Source organism: Podarcis erhardii (genome assembly GCF_964252035.2).
Source record: "Podarcis erhardii genome assembly, chromosome: 4".
Lineage (NCBI taxonomy): Eukaryota > Metazoa > Chordata > Lepidosauria > Squamata > Lacertidae > Podarcis > Podarcis erhardii.
The window spans coordinates 71,712,981-71,735,881 of record NC_138508.1 but is presented as its reverse complement, the minus strand read 5'-3'; the positions used below and the strand labels follow the sequence as shown (position 1 = coordinate 71,735,881).

At 41.1% G+C, this 22,901-nt stretch overlaps 1 protein-coding gene across 6 annotated transcripts in view; it reads right to left on the bottom strand.

The window, feature by feature from the left end:
* NLGN4X (neuroligin 4 X-linked) overlaps nt 1-22,901 on the bottom strand; it is a 160,016-nt gene that overhangs the window by 5,452 nt on the left and 131,663 nt on the right. For all 6 annotated transcript variants that reach the window (XM_081858679.1, XM_081858678.1, XM_081858683.1 and 3 more), the window contains 2 exons: nt 16,832-17,017; nt 12,622-13,411 (listed from right to left, as the gene is read on the bottom strand). In XM_081858679.1, coding sequence (XP_081714805.1) covers nt 12,622-13,411; nt 16,832-17,017 — 976 coding nt within the window. The remainder of the gene's footprint in view (nt 1-12,621; nt 13,412-16,831; nt 17,018-22,901) is intronic.

Below are 22,901 nucleotides of genomic sequence, written 5' to 3'. Positions count from 1 at the left end.
GCACCAGGGGGATGGGAAAGCACTGCCTGCTCACCCATGGGCAATCAATGCCCATTTCTTGCCAGTAGCCTTTTTATGCATACAGAAGGAAAGGTCCATGGGTGGAAATCTGTTTCCACACTGAGAGATCGTCTTGTTGCATCAGAGTGATTATCATTACTCTGATTATTAGGCATCCTTATTAGACACTGCAACAAAGGACTCACATTGCTTTCAAAACAGAAATGGTGGGGGGATAATATTTATGAGATACGGAGCCTTGCTTCATGCTTCAACAGCAGTTATGTATTCTTTCCCCAAAATAAGACAAATATGTGAATATCTTTGTTGCACTGCAATGGCTAAGCTCAGCATTCTGTCTTTTGTTACAAGCTACATTTTTTCCTCAGGTTCTGTTTGACGAATTAGTGCTTTTTCAATATTGCTCCAGAGTGCAGAATGCATTACACCAAGGTTTCTCATTTTTATTTCCAAACATGTTACATTCATTTATTTTAGAAACGAGCATTACAGTATTGCTTTTCGCAGAATGCTACAACTTTTCAAAATATATTCAAAATATCCATAAGCACAATTAAATGCTCCAAAGGTTCCTTCATTGTTCAAACAGAGCTGCTGGTTATTACAGCAGGCAAAAGTATTATTTAAGCTTAATAATATCCTTCTGTTCCTTTGACAGAATTAGCCTTTCATTATTACTATTTTTAACGAAAGGGAAATTCTCTTGCCATTCAATGCAGCATTAAAACTTCTGAATAGCCCAATGTGGGGAGAACATTAGCTTATATAATTTATGAATTTTGCATATTGTGTGCTTAGTTCTAAGGAAATAATTTGATACTGCATTATTATTTTTAATATTATTAGCAAACCTTATGTTGCAATAGCCATGTTTAAAACACTATTGTTTCCATTCTGCAGGACTTCAACATCTTCGGCAAAACCTATTAATTTTGTTTGTAAAGAATGCCACAGTATTAGTTGTTTTACAAATAAGGAAAGGGAAGGGAAGGGAAGGGAAGGGAAGATCTGGTAAATCCTGAAGAGTAAGCAGTGGGATAATATGATCCCAATTCAGCTAAGGTAGACTTCACTTCACTTCAAAGTAGACTTGCTAGATCAGGAGCTGCACAGAACCAGCTGTAGACCTAAATAACTATGATTTTGACAATATGGTACTTGACCAGGAACTCATGTCAAAACATGAGATGCCAATATTCACTAGTCCAAAAATGATGACGACAACGCATTTTGCATCTTGAAAGGTATGCTGGTTGTTTAAACCATTAATCTATGTACTACAATACCAATCCCACCTCTCAAATGATGATGATGATGATAATAATAATAATAATAATAATAATAATAATAATAATAATAATAATAATAAATTTTATTTATATCCCTCCCTCCCCAGCCGAAGCCGGGCTCAGGGCGGCTAACAACACTAAAACAGTACAACATTATAAAAACATTATAAAAATTAATTAAAATCAAAATTGATGGCAACCATAAACTAAAGTTTTGTAAAGATTGCCAAAGGAGGGAGTCAGGCTGCGCCCTGACCAAAGGCCAGGTGGAACAGCTCTGTCTTGCAGGCCCTGCGGAAAGATGTCAAGTCCTGCAGGGCCCTTGTCTCTTGTGACAGAGCATTCCACCAGGTTGGAGCCGCAGCCGAAAAAGCCCTGGCTCTAGTTGAGGCCAGCCTAACCTCTCTGTGGCCTGGGACCTTCAAGGTGTTTTTATTTGAAGACCATAAGTTCCTCTGTGGGGCATACCAGGAGAGGCGGTCCCGTAGGTACGAGGGTCCTAGGCCGTATAGGGCTTTGAAGGTTAAAACCAGCACCTTAAACCTGATCCTGTACTCCACCGGGAGCCAGTGCAGCTGGTATAGTACCGGATGAATGTGATCTCTAAGAGAAGACCCCGTAAGGAGTCTCGCTGCGGCACTCTGCACCCGCTGGAGTTTCTGGGTCAGTCTCAAGGGCAGCCCCACGTGGAGCGAGTTACAATAATCCAGTCTGGAGGTGACCGTCGTGTGGATCACAGTGGCTAGGTCAGGGCGAGAGAGGTAAGGAGCCAACTGCTTAGCTTGGCGGAGATGAAAAAATGCCGCCTTTGTTATAGCTGCAATCTGCGCCTCCATGGAGAGGGAGGTATATAATACTGTCAAAACCTGTTTTAATTCATTTTGATGCTCATATTCTGCAGAAGCTAAGACCTAAGAAGCTGGAGTTTGTTGATTCTTATTCCACCTGAAATTTGAAATGAAATGGAGAGATAAAATGTGCTCCTAAGGTACAGGATGGGGCGAAGTGCCATCCTCAAGTACCATCCTCAATTTTTACTTTTTCTGACAAGTATACCCCCACATAAGGGATGCCGTCTTAAGAAATGCATCAAATTAAATAGCTTGCAGTGTATTTCTGGTGGTTATAGTTCAGTATCATCCATGTGGGAAAATATTCAAGCAATCTTTGGAGAATAACAGGAAAATGTAGCCTTCTGGTAAGGGGGGGGGATATGTTTCTATAATATAGAAACATTACAAAAGTTTGATATCACTTAGCTCGGAATGTGAGCTTTTGCAGCTAGTAATCCTTGGCTGCATTAGAAGTCAAATGCTATCCCCCCCCCCCAATTCTTCTCTGGTTCAAAATGTCAGCAAGATTCAGTACATGTACAACATTTCTTTAAAATTAACTGCCTGCTCTCACTACAGCTTTTGTTGATTGCCATGGAACTGTGCATTAGTATGCAAAGGCTTCCTTTAATGTTTAATCCCTGTTTTTGCAGAATGCTGTGAAGTTTGTACTACATGACCTGCTGCATACTAGAAGCTGCCCTTTACTAAGTCAGACTAAGTTTGTTAAGCTAGCACAGTACTGTCTACACTAAACTTGAAGCAACTTTCCAGCACCATGGACAGACGTCTTTTCCAACTCTAACTAGAGTACTCAGGGATTGTACCTGGGGCCACCTCCATACAAAGCAAGTACAGTCATACCTTGGGTTATGAACACTGTGGGTTGCGAGTTTTCAGGTTGCAGACCGGGCCAAACCCAGAAGTACCAAAACGGGTTATTTCCAGGTTTCGGTGCTCGCACATGCGCAGAAGCACCAGATTGCATCACGCGTGTGCGCAGACACAGCGCTGTGGGTTGCGAACGTGCCTTCCACACTGATCACGTTCGCAACCCGAAGGTATGACTGTACTCTATCACTGGGCAACAGCCCCTCTCGGACCATCCAAACAAATAGGCTCAAATGTGGGGTATATCTTCTGTGTTTGAGCTGATTCTTTTATCATTTCCTATGCTTGTTTCCTCTGCATCCAGGTCTAAAGTGAATGCCTTTGTACTTTTGGCTGTGTATGTCGGTGGGAGACTTCTCAAGCAGTTCTCCACTACAGACACATGGGAAGCTGTCAAGTTATACTGAGTCAGATGACTGGAGCATCTAGCTCAGTATTATATTCACTGACTGTTAATAGCTGCCCAGTTTCACACCTGGGATATTTTCCAGCTCTGAGACCTTTTGCATGCTATGCAGATGCTCTACCAATGAGGTATATGATAATAATGTGTGTGCATGCACTTGCCAATGGTACAAGTGGGAATAAAACTCTTGGAAAGAAGAGTAGTGGTACGCCCTCCTATGAGAAAGCTTGCAATTACCAATTTGCTTCCAAACAGAAGCAAAAGGAGTTAACCCATCATGTACAAAGCCATCTGAGATTTAGTGATGAGGGTAGCACATCAAAGTGTATGCTGCAAACATTTATACAGTGCCTTTTCTGCTCACTTAATGGCATTTTAAACAGTACTGTTTGGAGGGGATTGCACGCAAGCATTTCAGTCTCATTTCTGTGAGCACACTGAGGAATAAAGCTGGCGGAACTGGAAATACCGCATCAGTAAATAGCTGCTTTTGATTCCTAATGTTCTCCCGCTTTCAACAGCCACTACCCTTTGTCACATTTCATATGCTAGCTCCAGTTACAGGCTGGAACACAAAATGCCTTTTGCTGTCATATCTTTTGACATTTAGTGGTTTTGCAGCACTGCCCTCTCCTCAAAACCTAGTTCTTGTAGTGGGCCCATCAAACAGTGTGCAGTTTGTAAGCATAGGAGGTCTGAGGTCTGTGCCAATTAGAGGAATAGTGCAGAACCTCCAAATGATGCACTAAGTATTAATTGTACAGTAAGATTCTGGATGTTGCTGTTAGGATATTTCCGTTCCACCTTAAAAGGGAGCAGGCTTTGTGAGTCACAGAGTCTGCGTATTTCCTGTTCACAGGAAGTTTATGTTGTGTCTATGCTTTCGTTTTCTCTCTGTGCCTGAGACATCAATGCAGGCAGTCTTGTTTTCTTTGTTCTGACCAACGCTGAATAAAATTGTAAATAATGCTCTCCTGCATGCATCTTTCGCTGTGCATTATCTGCTGATAGAGTGTGCATCAGCTCTGGAATGTGGCAAGCTATTTCTGGAGTTCGTGTCGCTAATTGAATGATACTGTGTGTCTATGGGAGATCGATGGATTGTCCGGAATCGACGTGGGGTCATGATGGCCTTTGTCTCCCTGGCAGTATCCCAACAGTTGCTTCCTTATTTAGGAATTGAAAACATGTCAGATTGTGTGTGTGTGTGTGTGTGTGTGTGTGTACAACATGAGGGGCTAGGTATTCCTGATTTTACTGGAAGGCTAGTCAGCCACACCAGTTATTTCTTACAAACATAAACAGTACAAATATATATTGAGACCCCGTGGAATACTTGCTTAAACATTCCAGGTTGCAAGCTCATTAAGTTTTCAAGACTCTGCGTGAAAGAAAGTGACCATATTTCAGTCTCATAGCAGACAATGACCACTATGTTAGAGACAGCACACCAGAGAAAGCTAAATATACTATGGGGGGGGGGGGGACAACAGGAACTATGATGAGGAAGGGATCCTTTCAATACCAGGAGCACAACTTCCAGTACAGCTAAAGAGACACATATACAGGAACAGACTTCTGCACACATATTCTGTATATGGAAATATGCACTCGATTAAACCGGTATGCTGTTCTTATCTGACACCCCTAAAAGGGCTGTACTAGCAGTAGTGATGGTCAAAAGCTGATTGGTGCTATCACTCATTATCTGACCCTGAGAAATGCAAGCACATAGCCCTCCACTTGGTGTGCAGTCAGATCAATGCTTGCTATGAACTTCCTCCTTCAGGGAGAGTGTGATCCCATCCCGGGCACACAACATACTGACTTCTGAGATCCAGGAAGCACTCACCCACTAGGATTCAGACAGTTGATTAGCCCTCACCTAGCCCATTAGTGCATTCAGACCCATTCCCAATTCAGATGTTACAGAGAAATTGAGTTGGATATCATCAGCTGGCAGGACTTGCTGGTGTGTGTGGCTGAGGCTGTGGGGCTGGAAGCTGATCCAGGGGAAAGGGAGAGTGATATATGGAGTTTTGTGCCTACTGTGAAGCTGGAGCCAGGGCTGCAGGAAGGAGAAGGGTCTGTGCAGTTGGATATGAGGGAGGAGGTGCAGGATGTGGGGCTGGAGCTGGGACCAGAGGAAGGGCAGAATGAACTAAGAGCAGAGGAAGAAGCAGAGGAAGAGACAGTGTCTGAGAGTGGGGCAGTAGAATCTGCTCCATTACCTTCCTCGTTGTACTCCAGGACCAGGATGGGCTTGGAGAGACAGGCACAGCGATAAAAGAAATTTCAGGTTGTTTGTGTGCCTGCATCAAATGAGGGTGGAAGCATGGCCATGCCATTGCTCCAGCAGTCCAGCCGAGAGCACAAGCCTGGGGAAGGGATGCCATCTACTTAGTCATGTTCATGTTCTGAGCTACCGTAATGTGTGTGGTTTCTCAGTAAAGAATATAAACTATCAACCATTTGTCCTTTTTGGGCTGGGCATGCTCAGGATATCGGCATACTTATGACATCTGGCTCCAAAACTCCCAATAATGACTCCCAACAACATAATCTAGATATTAAAATAGGTCTGAAAACAATATAGTGCCCTGCAGCAACCAATAGCTGAAGTGTTCCAGGGGGCCAAGGAGCACTTATCCAATGCTACCTTTTGGAACCATTCCTGGAGAGAAGATTGGAACCACTGCAAAACAGTACCCCAAATACTTATCTCCTGTAGAGGGGTCTAAGAGGATGGTATTAAAAGCTGTATAGTAAGACTAACAGGTTTGCATTCACACACCCCTCTCCTGACAGAGGTGACTATGGCAGTTTCAGTCCCCAAACTAGTTATGAACCCAGATTGGAATGGGTCTAGATAAGCGTTAGCTAGGGGTCAGGGATGATGGGAATTGTAGTCCAAAAACAGCTGGAGACCCAAGTTTGGGAAACACTGGTCTAGATATTCAGTCTCCTTTAGGAGGAACCTGCAGTGGTGTTGCCACTTGTATCTGCCTCTCATGTACCTTGCCCCCAAAGAGAGTATTTGTGACAAGGCAGCAGTTGTTAATTACCATGGGGTATAGGTTGGGCTTTTTCAGAAGTGGCACACTATCCCCTCCTTCAATTCTACATTTAGTGTTATCAGTGCGGGGTGCTGCATTACTCTTTATAAGAATCTAGTTTAACCTCTACCCAGAGTGTTATTGCTTTGCCAGAAATGTTGCAACATGGCAAGCATTCACCAAGGCTCTTGCGTTCCTCACAGTCTGAAAAATCTGAAGGCCAAGTGGTTGGGAAAATCTCTTTTAAGGAACTGGACTGCAGTGTGTTCAGTAAGACAAGTTAAACTGGAGTTTTGCATTTCTTCATCTTTGCTTGTGAATGGTGTAGAACTGTGACCATCATTTTTGTAAGAAGATGTATTTTTTAAAAATACAGGTAGTTTGGTTTTTAGTAAAAAAAGAAAAGAACACAAAATATACAGTGCAATTGCAGAACACCCTCTTTAGATTCTATTCATTCTCTCTTATTGATTCCATATTTTGTGATTTTCTCCAATGACTATGATATTATTATGAGTACTAAAAGGTTAGCAAAACTGAAAATACTTCACTTTTCAACAAAGCAGGTGGGATTTCAAGGTCACAGAGTTCCAAAAGCTTATTGTCAATTTAGAGCAAATCCAAATAGGGAATATTTGTTATAGTCAGTCTCATTTCGACCTAGTAATCATATTAACAGTTGGGTGCATGGTAAAATGATTAATGGCCCTTCCTAAAGATTTTTGCTGTCTTTAGGAAGTATGGTATAAATCCAGACCCAGGAGAGTTTACAATTTTATGTACACCCTGCTGAAATTAGCTCTTGAGCAGGCGGCCTGTGCAAAACTGCTTGAAATTATGAGTAATACTGACAGATGGGATCATGAGGGAGCTTTTGTAATCCTTAGATAAATGCTGAAGCCTAACTTGTTAACACCCTGCAGGAATAATAATAACAGTAATATAAATAATAAGCAGATACAGAAGGTTGTGACATCCTGGGAATTGTTCTCTATATATTTCAAACACCTACACGTTTGATTCTACAAGCACTGTTTATTAACAATAATATATCATTATTGTTGGGAAGAGAGGAACCCAGTTTAAGCAATATCTGTTAAAAAACTAAATATGAGAGGTGATTGGGCAACCTATAAAGAGCTGCTAACAGAAGTGGAAGATCAATTAAAATTGAAAAGGTCGAAGACACCAGAGAGCTATTAAAATACTGGTTACAGTATAATCAATTAAATGATATCTTCAAATTGGATAAATAGAAGGGTTTTGGTAAAGAGATATCAAGGTTTGAAAAAGATCTGTTGCAAAATAATGTGAAATTACTTTTGAAAATGTATCAATTAGTTTTAGAATGGTTTACTAAAGATGGAGAAGTTAAATCTGTAATAATACACTGGGCAAGAGATTTTGGTTATAATACACAGTTTAGGAAAAGCTATGGAAAGAGGATTTGAAATTTACAGCTTGCTGTTCGCTGAAAGAAAATTATATGAAAATGATGTACCGTTGGTATTTGACACCTAGTAAAATAGCAAAAATGTGTGCTGGAAATGTAAAAGGAAAGAAGGTACCTTTTATCATATGTGGTGGCCATGTGGGGTTTTAACAACATTCTGGGAAATGATATATAATGAATTGAAAAAAAAAATGTTTAAGATAACCTTTGTTTAAAAAACAGAGGCTTTTATGTTAGGAATTATAGGTGTGGAACTACCAAAAGAAAGTAAAGGACTGTTTATGTATGCAACGGCAGCAGCAGCAAAGATGCTCTTAGCCCAGACATGGAAAAAAGAAAAAGTACTGACCAGAGAAGAGTGGCAGATCAAGCTGATGGAATATGCCAAAATGGCAAGACTGAGGGGAAGGATCAGAAAGCAGGAAGACCAAATATTTGTGAAAGACTGGAATATCTGAGAGACCACTGTAAACAGTTGAAATCATTGGCAGGAATACAATGACACTTGTAAAATAACATAAACATTGGATGCAGGAATAAAATTTAGAAACGGAATGCATGAAAGGAAGGAGGGAGTTCAGAAGGATTGAGAGAACCTTTTTTATATAAAAATAATTACTGGTAAATTGTTATGTTTGTTGTGTACAATCTCTATTTAAAATTAATTTAATTTTATTAAAAAAAACAAGAACACTCAAGTCTCTTGTCTCCTGACCTGTTTAGCCTTTCCAGTGCAGAGCCATTTCCCACTTTCGAAGAAACCTTTAAGTTTAATTCCTCCATGCAATTCCATGGGAATGGCCCCATTGGACTGAACAGATATGGGTAAAAATTGGGTGAGATCCAATTGTAGCATGAACAGGCATTGGCTCACACAAGGCTCCCCCCTCCCCTCTGAAGCAGGTGTGTGTGTGTGTGTGTGTGTGTGTGTGTGTGTGTGGCTAGAAGGAGAAGAAGAGAAACTGGAAGTCCAGATGCACAAATGTTCATCATTGGTTGAACAGTTCACTCATTCCCTACTTGATCTCACCGCCATAGTGTACACGGATGACATACAGCAATGCTTATCTGCAGTCAAAGTTATGAGCAGCAATTTAATTACATTCTAATCTTCAGAAAGGATAATGTCATTGCACCAAGCATCGACCATGGCAAATATCAATTGGAAAGGAAATCTGAAAGAGCATTGTTTGCCCCATTCAGACTTTGACACCACACTCCCTTTATGCGGGGCTCCATCATGATGCAAATTCCATTCAAGAGCCTTGATTGAGAAGACCTCTTCTGGGTTGGACAGTTTTGGTCCCTCCTGTGTGGCCTGCAGAGGGGTTGTTCTTATCATGGTGACAATTTAGAGGTGACAATTTAGTTTAGGATTTGGGGCTCCCCTATGCAATTCCAGAGAAAGCAGTGGCACAATTCAGAGAAGGATGTATTTGCTCCCAGTTTCTTTGATTTATACAATTAATTGCTTGGGTTTGGGGGGGCTAGTGACTGCAGAAAATACATCACACAATGTGATCCTGGCTTTCTTAAGTACTAAAAGATCTGCTTACTCCTGAAATGTGTCAGGAGGATGCTACACATTTCTTTGAATTCTCCGATATTGCTGCATACTGTTCTCTGCACTGCAGTCAAGCTGCAGTTCTAAAAGCCCAGTTCTGCCATTAAATGTTCATTGGAAAGATTTATGGGCCTTTAGTGTGCCACAAGGACATTTATTTTAATTCAATACCGAGGCAAGAAAAAAGAGGGGGGGGGAGCAAATTTCAAAAGCAAAAATCAGAACAACAAACTCTGCTTGCTTTTTGGAGGGGAAAACGTTGCAACGTTCCTTAAGAAATAGTACTTCCTCAGCTTTATTAATGAGCATTTTATGTCTACCTTCACTGTTATGTTTCCTTATTTGCCTTTGCAAAACATATACAAGAAGTTTCTTCTTTGTCTTAAGGGGCTACACATTAATATAATTCATTGGATGAGGAAAGGAAACACTGTTCTTTCGAGAGATCTCTTTTCCCCATGTTCCCTTGATATCTTTTGAAAGGCAGCTAGGTAATTCTGTGGAGGAGGCACAATGAGCTTGTTTGATCTATACCATACTTTCCTTTTCCTTCAGTGTATTTTATAATCTTAACCTGAGGACTATGGCTTTCAAGAACATTCATGCCTTAATAACAGCATTGTTTTTATGTGAAACTGCAATGCATCATTTTTCACACCAGGTAGTGAGAGAAGGCAATGGAGAGAAAGAACTGTTTCCAACAGCCAAAAAAAGGGGTTGTTTTTTTAGGAAACTAAACAATCATTACTTATGAAGCAAAGGTGGATTATCTAGGAGGCTTTGCACAGCACAGAGTTTGTACTGGGGGCATTAGTGCAGTGCCTGAGGGAAGCAATGTGCCCAGCATTCCTATGGTGCCTGTGAAATGTCTCAGCAAGTATCCTGCAAAAAGCCACAATGTATGAGAACTTGTTTGCCCTTTCTGCTCTGTTCATGGCTTGGCCTCTCCTCTGTCACAAGAGACTAGGGCCCTGTGGGACTTGATGTCTTTCTGCAGGGCCTGAAAGACAGAGCTGTTCCACCAGGCCTTTGGCCAAGGCACAGTGTGACCCCCTCCTTTGGTAATCCTCATAGAACTCTAGCAAAATGGTTGCCATTAATTTGATTCTGAATTGATTTTAGAATGAATTGATTTTAGAATGTATTTCTATTAATTGACTGTGATTTTATGTAAACTGTGTTACTTTTACTGTTGTTAGCCGCTCTGAGCCCGGCTTCGGCTCGGGAGGGCAGGATATAAATAAAATATTGTTGTTGTTGTTGTTGTTGTTGTTGTTGTTGTTGTTGTTGTTGTTGTTATTATTACACTGAACACACTCTCTTAAACATGCCCACATTTCATTGCATGCCAGGACTGGACACCCACCCTCCTTTCTGAATAGAGAAGAGGTGCAAAGAGGTTTTCTTCATGAGTGATGTGGTGTTGGCTAATGTGGGTGACTTTTCTCTCTTGGTTGAGGGGAGAGGCATTCCCACACCATTTTGGTTTCCTGTCTTTTTCTGTTCTTTTAGATGTAACAGCTACTTTGTGCTATGACACACATCCCCACAAAAAGCTGTTTTGTGCTATGCCATGCTCCACAGCAGATACTTTGTGTTATGCCACATCCTCACAACGCTTTCTGAAAATTCCAAATATGCCCATTGGCTCAAAAGAGAAGGGCATATCTACACTACAAACACACACACACACACACACACACACACACACACACTTGTGCTTTGTTTACTCACAACAGAATTACTGAGAATCCACTTTAAAACTTTACCATTTCCCCACCAAAGAGCTATGGTTTACCTACAGCTTCCTTAAAAGGAATGACGATTAAAGCTGTTTTAGAGTACTTTATATCAGCAAGTGCCTCTGTATGGTGAGTGACTCTGTCTTTCTGAATCTCATTTATAATTCTGCACAGTGAATAAAGAAGACTTTTTTTCTCTCTCGCAAGACAGGGAGACAGTGGCAGGCCTGGAGTTGAAACATGTCATGGCCAGGAATTTGCCAGGGCACTTAAAGGCCAGCCATGGAATTCCTTTGTTTTTTAAAAAACTAGAACCTGACGCTAAGAAGAAAAGTGCTGAGTCAAGTGACTAAAAACACTGTCATCTTCATTACCTTAGTGCCCTTGGGACTAGTTTACAGAGTGTACTGCACTGGGTCACAGAGTCATTTTGGGGGAATTGATTGTGGTGGCTGCACTTGCATGGTCTGGTCTTTCTCTCTCAGCACTTGAAAGAAGGACTACCAGGCTACCAAAACTGGGCTACTGATCCTTTCCATGCTGCAGCTGATCCCTGGTAAGGTTGCTTTGGGAGTGCACATGGAGTGCATAGCTTGCTCAGGGTCCCTTCAAACCTGGCACTGGGCAAGTTCACACTACTGCCAAAAACCATCTGCACAGCACAATAAAAATGTACAAGAATGCTATACCAGAGAGAGTTTTCAGGATCAGAGAAGGATGTCTGTGTGGCTAGGGTGGCTGTTTGTCCTACTTTGCAGAGGGCTGTCCTCTATTTGCAGGTGTCCTCTATGTGAGGGGCTGTCCAAATCCAAATCCACTTCGATTATAATGGGAGAGTAGGGGCCTAGAAGTTGCATATCAACAGATAGCACCCGGATAGTATATAGACTGAACAAACACACAGGTCAGCCACATTTTGGTGAGATGTACTATATTTCTATTTAAATTATAGTAACTAGTTGTTGTTATTATTATTATTTATTAAATTTATATACCACCATCATTTGAAGATCACATGACATTTTACAGTATAATAGTTCTAAATTCGCACGTTCCCATATAAAATCAGAATACCCTAATTACTGTATACGCAAATGTTTGTTTTTTGGACTCTTCTTTTCTGCACTGCCTAAAAGATCATCCCACTGCCTCCCTGTGCTTTTGGGTGTACAGGCAACACCTCCAAAGCCCTTTAATTTAGCCTTGCCTGCCAGCATTCTGAAAATATTGCTTTAATTCTCTTGCAAAGAAGCACTCTGTGAAACAGCAGCTGTCAAAAGCTGCAGCACTTAATTAGACCCAATACTCATGGCTAGAATTTAGGAAAGATAGCACAGGGGAAAAGCCAGGAAGTGGCAAAACCTACCCAGTTTTGGCGAAGTTTGTCCAGTACGTCATAACTACCGCACTGAGCATGACATCGTTCTTTGAAAAGTTGCAGTTGAACAGTTCCGTAGGGCCAATCATAGGAATACCGAAGACATAAGGGACTTCATCGCCGTGTGCTGAGTCAGCCCAGCTGGGTTTCATTTCACTCTGGCAGTGGTGATAAAATGCATAGAAGTACGTTGGGGAGCCATATTGGGCATGCAGGTCAGCTGTGGCGACAGCTGGAGCAACCCACTGGTGGTCAGTAAACAAAGCCACCAGGGTCTTTCTTCGCGTTTCGGGATTCTCCTTATCTGCCCAGTCTGTGTACATGAACTTAATGGTCTCTCGTAGTGTGTCTTTCCCTTCTGGATAGCCATACAAATTGTCCACAAAATTGGATACGGAGAAATCAAAATCATTTGGAGAAACGCCCTCTTCATTATCTACAATTCCATCTACAAATTTTAAGCCTTCCCCTTGGTTTACGCCTAGCATTATGTCATAGTTGAGAAATTCTCCCTGCTCCATCAGGATCTGAGGATCATCTGGAATTACATCCCCATCAATCACAGGCCCAAAGGCAATGTGGTATGTAGCTGGTGTGATAGTTTGCTGAATGAGTTCTTTGTAGTTCTTATTCCGAAAGCATTCAACTAAGTCTGTAGTGTCCAGCGTGTTGCAGCCTACTTTTTCTGCCAAAATTGCAGTGTACTTGGCAGGCTGGTAGTTCACTGCCCAGCTGGACAGGGCTGTTCCACTTTGTATGATTGCCTTTTGGAACAGACCTGCAGGTGCAGAAGTTAAAAATTAAAATACATGAACAAGCAGCATTGACCACCAAGCAAAAGAACCTTTTGTGCATCACTTACAGGAAGTACATTCTAGTGAAGAGCAAGTTTCATTCCATTTCCATTCCATGAAGAAGAAAAAACCACAAGAAATTATTGCTCTTAATTTAGCTCTTCCCCCTCTGTCACTAATCTATGGCTAGCTAAATTATTCCTAGTACTTAATATTCATACATATGAATACAATGAATCCAGTGCAAATGTCTAGGGATGAAATGCTCCACAAATATCCATAAATATTCAGTACAATGTAGTAAACATACACGTATTTTCATATGGATGAGAGCCACAATCTGGAGAATAGCCTGCGTCATATCCATGTAGCCAAACGTTGCGTCCTTACAGTTTGCCCCTTTCACTGTACACGTCTCTCAATGCATACAGAAGCACAAAGAACATACCAAAATGCAAATTAAAATTTAAACTAGTTTGGTGGCTGTGTGTGATTTTTGGGTTTTTTTTTTGTTTTTTTAAAAACCATCTCTCTTACAGGAACGTCAAAAAATAGTTCTGTAATTAGGAGGAGGAGGAGGAGAACAGCATCAGCTGGGGGTATTTCTAATATAGTGACATACTACTATAATATCAAATGTAGTAAGCCTAAATTAATAATTTAAAATAGTGGGGAATGAATACTAATTCTTCTGTTTATTGTCTAAAATGATATCAATAGGTATAACATCAGAGCTGTCTTTAAGATGATTCCTAGCTGATTGCCATTGACAATTTCAACTTGTTCCTAAGTGACTGGGTCACAGCCGCAATCTGTTGCATATTTTCCAGCAAAAGCCCATGCCTTGGGCGGGGGGCGGGCAACACATCCACTGGCCATGCTCAGTTCGGCCATCTTCAATGATGCTGAATGAATTCCTTTTCCAATCCTACTTGAAGAGCAGTTGTTCCGGCTTCGCCTTTTTCAGTCCTGATCTTGCATTTTACATTCTCCCAACTCTGGCTGTCAAATGACTTATTTGGGGCTGCTAAGAAAATCTCTTCCAGCCCTGCAAAGCATCTGAGGTAAAACCTGCTAGAACTGCTAGGGTGTGGGTGTCTACCCTCTGCAGAGTGTCCTTCTGCAGGGGCAGGATTTCACCCCACCCCTAATTGCAGGTACAGTCTGTTTGCAATCCTGATTTCAATTTAACAGGGACACATCCATCCATTGGATGAAACAGAGGCATAAGGAGCATAGCTGTCAACCTTTCCCTTTTCTTGCGAGGAATCCTATTCGGAATAAGGGAATTTCCCTTTAAAAAAGGGAAACGTTGAACCACATCCATGAAAACCTCTGTTGAAGTTGAATCCTCCCCATAGACAACCTTCTTCTCCCAAGAATCTTTTGGCAAGAGGTGGACTTTCCCCATCTAATGGTTCTATGTGGGTTCAAGTCTCCCTGCTCTCTTGGTGTCATGACCCTGGATTCCAGCAATTTCAGAGACTGGGGGACTTGTGGTGTCAGCAAAGGAAGGACCCTCTCTGCGCATCACCCCTGAAGCTTGGGGGCACCCAAGGCTCAGATGTCAGAGACATCTGAGAATGAAATGGCTGAAACCCCTGAGTCAGGTCTAGAGACTGCAGCCCATGAGCACAGTTCCAGTAAGGTGCCAATGGTATGGACTTGCCTCCACAGAGGCGATGCACTGACACAGGCAGCATGCTTGCTACAAATTCCTGGAGAAATGATAGACTGCTGGGTTCCAGTCAAGAGGCCTGATCCTTTAAGGCATTCCACTTCTCAATGAAGAAGCAGGGTTGTGGATGTCAAGGCATGCAAGATTTCAACCTGGTCCCAGTAGTTGTTAACTATGATCACTCATGCCTACTCTGTTGGCTCCTTCTTGGGACTAGAACAGGTCATTTTGTTGGGTTTGTGTAGATTGGAGAGGGCCCAGTGGCTATGTGAGGTTCTCATTCTGTATGTGGCACATGGTGCCAATAGGAGTAAGCCAGGAGTCCTGCTGCTGCCTCTCTTTGAGAGCTCATATCTGTCTGGGTCTGAACCTGTGCCTATGTGAGCTTTGCTGGCCTCTCTATGTATCAGTTACTTCCCTGAACTGAATGGTGCCCAAGGACTTTACAGGAATGACAGCCGCCAGCAATCATTTCCATTTTTTGTGAATGACTTGCACAAATAAGTGCTTCACCAGCAGAAAGGTCAGAGGAAAATCATACGTTTTCTTCCGTCTCACAGAAGCTATACATCATGTAATTTGAAGAAGAAGAAATGTGAGGCTAAAATCAATGAAATAGGTATGAATTCCAAGAGTTTAATTCTGAAAACATAATCCTCGGTTTTTTGAATGGACATCTCTTCATTTAAACACTAGCCACATCAATAACTTAAAATGTATCTGCATTCCCCTCCCCTAAAAGATTGGGAATTTGGGGTCAGATTCAATGGCCCAGTATGACTTTTTTTTTTTGCTATGCTCCAGTGATGTGAAGCAACTCGAAGCTGACCTAAAGCTGCTCTGCTTCGCTTGAGCATAGCCTAGCAGCTGGATAAAAAATGTCTTTCCCAGGTGAATTTCAGGTGAGAAAACTATATCCTCTAAAAAACAACAACCAACACAATACAGGCATGACGCCTTGTTTTGGGAATGCTCCAGAAATAATTGCTCCAGAAAAAAAATCAGAATGTGATCAATCTTTTTTAAAACAACAACTACCCATCAAATTGTAACATAATTAGCAATGAATTCTGTTTGACTATGATCTGCAAAGTATGTATTAACTTCTCAAATAAGGGGGAAAGCTAGCTAGTTACACAGCAAGCTAGGTCTTTATCAGCGAGGGGATGTGGATACATTTGGCATTAATAATAATAATAATAATAATAATAATAATAATAATAATAATAAACCTTTATTGTCACTACAACACCTGTGTGCTGTGAAATTAAATGAGCCCCCCCCATACGCCCAGTCTTGTTCGTGCTCTGTGTGTTTCTGTGGAAATCAATTACACCACTATTTTTTCCCATTTAGCAACCCACCCCCCATTTTATCCAAACGTAACAAAAATAATACATGCTTTAACAGTGCCACCCCCTAAAAAAAACACCCCTGTTATATTTTTACATAAAAACTGATTTAGCAGGGTAACTTTTTACATGACAAAATACTATTTATGCTTCTGGAAGAATGCTTGTATTTTCTGCAAAATGTTTGCTCTCCCTGATCGGCTCCTTGGGTTGCATGCCACATGAAAATAATCTAGTTATCTCCCCCCCCCAAAAAAAAAAAGGAAAAAAAGAATGGAATACTGGGATATTATCTGAGGCTCCAAATGACCTTTGCAACTCACATTAAATTATCCCGTTTAAAATTTCTGGTATTTAGCTAGGTGAATTGTTACCTTCTGAATAGTGAGACAATGTCAACAGACTGACACAGGAGGCTCCTGCCCCAGATCCAAAAATAGTAACTCTTTTTGGGTCTCCTCCAAACGATCCAATATTTTCTTCAATCCATCGTAAAGCTTGGATTTGGTCAAGCAATCCATAATTGCCTTTTGCAGCTTGGTCTCCAGTGCTTAGAAAACCTATAAGGCAAAAAAAGAAAAAGAAAGGGGGGGGGGATAATTTTAGCTCACCAGTCACAGAATTTGCTATAGGCCATGCACATATTCACAACACATATTTCCTTCTTTCTTCCAGTTTTTGAAAGGCCACAGATGTAGTTAAATATATTTAACACAAACTTTGAGAACACAGTGATCCCCTCCCAGGTGCAGAGGATTGCATAGATATCATCTCTTCTTTTTTCATAACCTCCAATAGTAATAATAAAAAGTACCGGTAATACAGATTTTTCCCCCCCTTTTAGTCTTAGAAATCTGCTAAATCTGATTAAAGGTCAGTAACATTTTAAAATGCCCCATAGAAGCCTGGAAGTCAAGATAATAATGGGATTTTCTGCTGCCCCTAGATTGTATAGGGTGGGGGGGGTGAGGTAATCCAAATTCCTTTTATCTCAATATAAAAAAATGTCTTTCTGCTAGTTTGTGTGTCAGGTGCTGGTGTGGTTGCTCGAGAGCAAACAGGCAAGACTCCGACCTGTCTTTCCCAGGCTTTATTATTAGTGCAAACTATTTACAGTGAAGAGCGTCGCAAGTTCATGTCTGGCTCACTCGCTAGCAGAATCTGGGAGTGGGTGGTCCTTATACCTCCTCCAGCATAACAGTAGTGTGACCCCCAACCTTCTCCTCCCTTCCCTGCGCCTAAACCTACTGCGCAGCATGGGTGCTGGAAAAGGGGTACTTCCCTCCCCTCTGGTTTGCTCAGGCTCGGTGTTGAGGCTCTCCCTAGCACCCCCTGCTCCCACCACTTCCTCTCCACTGAGGTGGGGCTTCCCTCCTCGCCAGACGAGGAACTCCTTCGCAAGATTTTCAGAGGTTCCCTATAACACAACTGCCCTTCCACCTCTCAGCTCTGAGCTGATGGCAGTTCCCTGACATTGTACACTACATTTTCTTAGGTGTACTCATGGTTTTCAGTGCATACTTAACATGTAGTGTGTGGAGGAGGTGAGGCTAGCAAATGTTTGTGAATAGTGAGTGTATCATACTTGTACGCTAATCCATATGCCAAGACTGGCTGCAGATCACTGTAGAATATTAAGTAAATGTGGCTGCAAATCCAAGTTTGTTGCCACATAGGTACAGAACTAAATTGAGAACAAATAAATTGTCAATTGACAAAGCAAGCATAATGGCAGTAATGCATGAAAACAATAAGAATTCATATACATAATTATGAAATAATGCACAAAATGCAATATAGTACAACAGATTTTATGAGAAAAGTGAATATTAGCTATTTTGCTGTTGGCATCAAGATAAGTACAAAATGTTATACTGCTTCCCCCCTCTCCTCCATGGCCTCTTTTATCTGGTTATCAGATTTTAGAAACGAAATGTGCCATGTTTGCAGGTGGTCTTGCAACTCAGAATGCCATCAATTACCTGAGTGTGTATGATTTGCTTTGTTCCGCTGAAATCAGCACACCTGAAACATTACATTAGTTCACATTGACTGGAGCAATTCTGCACAGCTCACAATGTCCAAATTTGCCGTTTTGAGCCTCCAATCTTCAAGCTTGATTTTAACTGCACAGACCTTGCCTCAGCAAATTATTTAAGAATGTGGCACTTGTACAAAGATCCATAATATATCAAACTCCCACTTGAGAGATTTATAAACACAGCATAGTTCTACATTGAAAGGGGTTTGCCATTAGCATTTGCAAATGATCAGCAAGGCAAGTGCAGAACACATTGTCTGCCAATAGCTACTTATAGGGTTTTGGGGGCTAGTGAGGAGGTATTCTTGTTTCTCAGGATACTGGAGAGCAAAGCTGCTTGCATTTGGAATCATGATCAAGGACCCCAAAACTATGGGATTTAGTTAAAATCTTAATTTATTTATTTTGTAAGAATCTATGTATGCCAATTATTTTGAAGATTATCTCTTAGCAATCTCATTCTAGTCGTTAACAGCAATATTAATAAAAGAGGCAGACCTCTGTAATGAGATTCAAAGCTTTATTTTATTTTATTTTATAAAATGTAGCAGAGAAATCCAATCTCCAGATTCCTACAAGCAGTGCCATTAATCTAATGTCATATGGTATTAACCTAGCAACAATTGTCATCCCTGCTAATCCTGCTGTCACTGTTGGCTGACATTTTGTTTGAGCTGGTCCGTTGCAAAGATTTCCTCCTCTTTACATCAAGCCACCTGAAGCAGGGTGCTTCAGTCTGGGGAACGGCTTGGACCAGCCTTGTCTGCTGTCATTATTCTATAATGCACCATCTACATACTGCCTCCAATGTGTCCTTTGCCCATAGGATGGCCAATTGCACAGTGCCAAAAAAAGAGAGAAATGCATCGCAAAACAAGAGGACAAAAGAGGAATGCAGATTTGCAAGAAAAAATGCATATGCAAACGGTCATATATAGATGTAAATTAGGGGAGGGCGTCTCACTTCGGTGGCAAAGAGTATGGTCAGGTGAGCTGTGTGCCTGCTTATTGTGCTGTCCATGCAGTTACTGTGAGTGGGTAAATTCAAGGTCCCTGCTTTCCCTTCTTATGACGCATTATCTTTAAACTGGATTTGGACCAGGCAGCCTTTCAAATAGAAGACAGCTTCAAACAGAAGATTGTCCTCTGTAAGACCACCCTACTTGCCCAACATTCCCACTTCTCAAGTGCAACCAGAAAAAAATAGAAGAAAAGAGCTCTCCCCATTTTTTCAGCATTAAATATATTAAAACTGAGGTATACCAGCTGTAAAACAAAAACAACAACAACAACAATATATCAAGACTTCATCAGTTGCTTTTCTTAAGTAAGTGTCTGCATGTAACACATGCAATACTTTCACACACTGAAACACAAAGAAATAGCTGAATTATGGACATTGTCCTGGTAATTAAAACAGACTTAATAAGATTTATCCAGTAGCACAATTTAAATGATGAAAGTGTAAAATATCTAATGAGAACCTTCTGCACATGTATAGTGGGGTTGTCAGGTAGCTTGCAACTTTTGTAGGTGAGTTATAAAGCAGGCAAGTGAACACTATTTCCCCTCAAAAGCAGCCATTTCTCCTTCTCCCCCCCCCCCATTAAATATGTCAAAAATGAGCTGTACCAACAAAAGCTGTTTTTACAAACTTTCTTGGTAGTAACCTTAAGTGGCTGCACTCAGTACTCAAATGTTTTAATAAACAGAAATACAAATAAGTTGTAGATATTGTCTTGAGAATTAAAATGTGGTAGCGAGAAGACTGGCACTGGCGACAAACTTAAATGCACTTAAGCCTATTTTTTAATTTGCTGGACTTTGACCATGATATTTTCCTTAGATATATATATATCTAAACACATGCAAAGGCCTTGAGATTTCCAGTACAGTGGTGCCTCAGGTTAAGAACTTAATTCATTCTGGAGGTCCATTCTTAACCTGAAACTGTTCTTAACCTGAGGTACTACTTTAGCTAATGGGGCCTCCTGCTGCCGCTGCACTGCCGCTGCATGATTTCTGTTCTCACCCTGAAGCAAAGTTCTTAACCCGAGGTACTATTTCTGGGTTAATGGAGTCTGTAACCTGAAGCATCTGTAACCCGAGGTACAACTGTATGTGTGCTATGATGGATAGTCTTTTCTCATCAGAGAATGGATTCACTCTGTTCCATTTCATATGAGCACTTCTCCCTCCCATTGTTGCATACTGCCTTCACATGCTGCAGGTGTGTGCATGCAGAGAAAACAGACAGAAAACAACTGCAAGGATGATATTGAAACCAGGGTTTTGTGAATACATATTGAGAGTCAACCTTCGTGTGATAAAGTTTTGCATTTTATTTTTAAATTTATTTTTACAACCCAAACCTATCATTAACAGATCAGATGAATCCGACCTTTATTAATTCAAAAAATGAAAGGTTCTTTGTATAAAGGAACTTCTCTTTGTTACATGAATCCATTTCAAGTAAGGGAGGAGCTGATCCAATCTGGCTGCCAAATCTGTTACAACAATGTATTCTGAGAACCCAGAAACCATGTGAGAAATGGGAACAATGTCTGCACTGGAAGAGATTGACCCAAGATAACTTTAGCATAGTGTTATAATTAGCGCTGGGAGCAGGAAGACGTTTCGATCCCTGAATTTTTAATCTTGTGATTTTCAATTCCTATCAAATACACTGAAAGGTGACAGAGATCACCATCAATGACTATCTCATGTTTAAGAAATAAAGGTTTCTCTTTTTCGTCTTCCATAGTTCTCTGCTGATCCTCATTAACTGCAAGAGCAAGTTTTCTTAATTTAAAAACTAATCATCAAGGCAAAAGCAGTCAGTCTCACCTGACATCAAATGAATGAACAAATATTTCTCCTCTTGATTAGAATATGTATCCTTTCATGCTTTGAATACTAGATCATAATATTGGCCAAAAACCATTTTAGAGTCACGACAAGGATTCTCTTTTCAAACTTAAACATACAGAACTGGAAGGCCTCCTACTTGTATTAAGAAATGTGAAGATTTATAAATACTTAGAGACTGCAACATACTATGGATGATTTCCTTTTTTTAAAAGAAAGTCGTTCTGTTGGACGATGTTTTATTTCCTATTTCATATCTTTTAAACATTCATTAAGAAATAAGTGGGACCTACAACAAAATATCACAGTGCATGCTCACTTCCTAACAGAAATGCTTTCGTTCAGGGTTCATGTCAAACCCTGAATACAGCCCCTTCTTTTCTAACAGACACTCAATTTTCTGTAGCAACAGAATGTGTTTAATCTTCATTGGTCTGATTTGAGTGTGCCTTTCCCCTTTATGTTTCTGTTTTAAAACATTTGTATTTAAATAATAATAATTTCTGCAACCTCAGGGTTTTCCCCAGCACTCACCATCTCAGTTTGCTTTTAGAGGGTTGAGTTGTACTTCTGGCCTTGATCAGCAAACTAAGCTATCAAGTTAATATTTACTGTGGTCTCGAAATAACACAGGGGTTCCATAACTGTATTGCGGGGCTCACCAACTTACTGTGTGCAAGTCCACATGCGCCTGCAGAGCAGAAGCTTTCCCTGGCGCTCACAGAGTTCCTTTTCCCTACTGGAGGAGAAATTTAGTTGCAGCTATAGTAGTATGATAGGTTGTGGGGTGCATTTCTCCGGGTCACAAATGACCCCATGGGCCCCAAGGCGTTAACTAGTCCTGCCTACTGTACAGGGCCAGATTTAGGTTTGATGAGGCCCTAAGCTACTGAAGGTAATAGGGCCCTTTATATGTCCAGCTGCCCTTTGTCAACAACAAATTGTTGCTGTTTTTTGTGTTGAATATATGCTATATGGTAATTTATGGACCTAAAGCCATTTGCACATGCAGAATGTAGGCACCCGATATATAGAAATGAGCAAACCAGTGATATTTTAGGGAGCAGGATAGCAGGCGAGGCCCATTACTTACATCATAGGAGCCTACACAATACAAAACACTTGCTGTATGTAGGTTTTATTTTATTTGCTTTTTATCTTATATTTTGGAAATGTACATCCAGTTTTTTCCTTTAAATTCTTTTGGGGGGCCCAAGAGAGTGGGACCCTAAGCTATAGCTTGTTTAACTTATATGTAAATCCAGCGCTGCTACCGTACCCTGGAAGACCATATAACAGCCCCCTGCCACAGTCTGACTTGATGAAAGTGACCTCAGGTTCAAAGGGATTACCATTTTCTGTTGGTACATTGCTTTCCCCCCCCCTGCCTGTGGCAATAGTGGCAGCAGTCCTCTCAGTAGCCACCAGAACAACATGGGTGCTGGAAGAACTAGCGGGTTCTGGCAGGTGTGCCACTGTCAGTACAATAGGTGGCAGAGTTAAAGGATTTTTTTTAAAAAAGAGAGAGCGAGAGG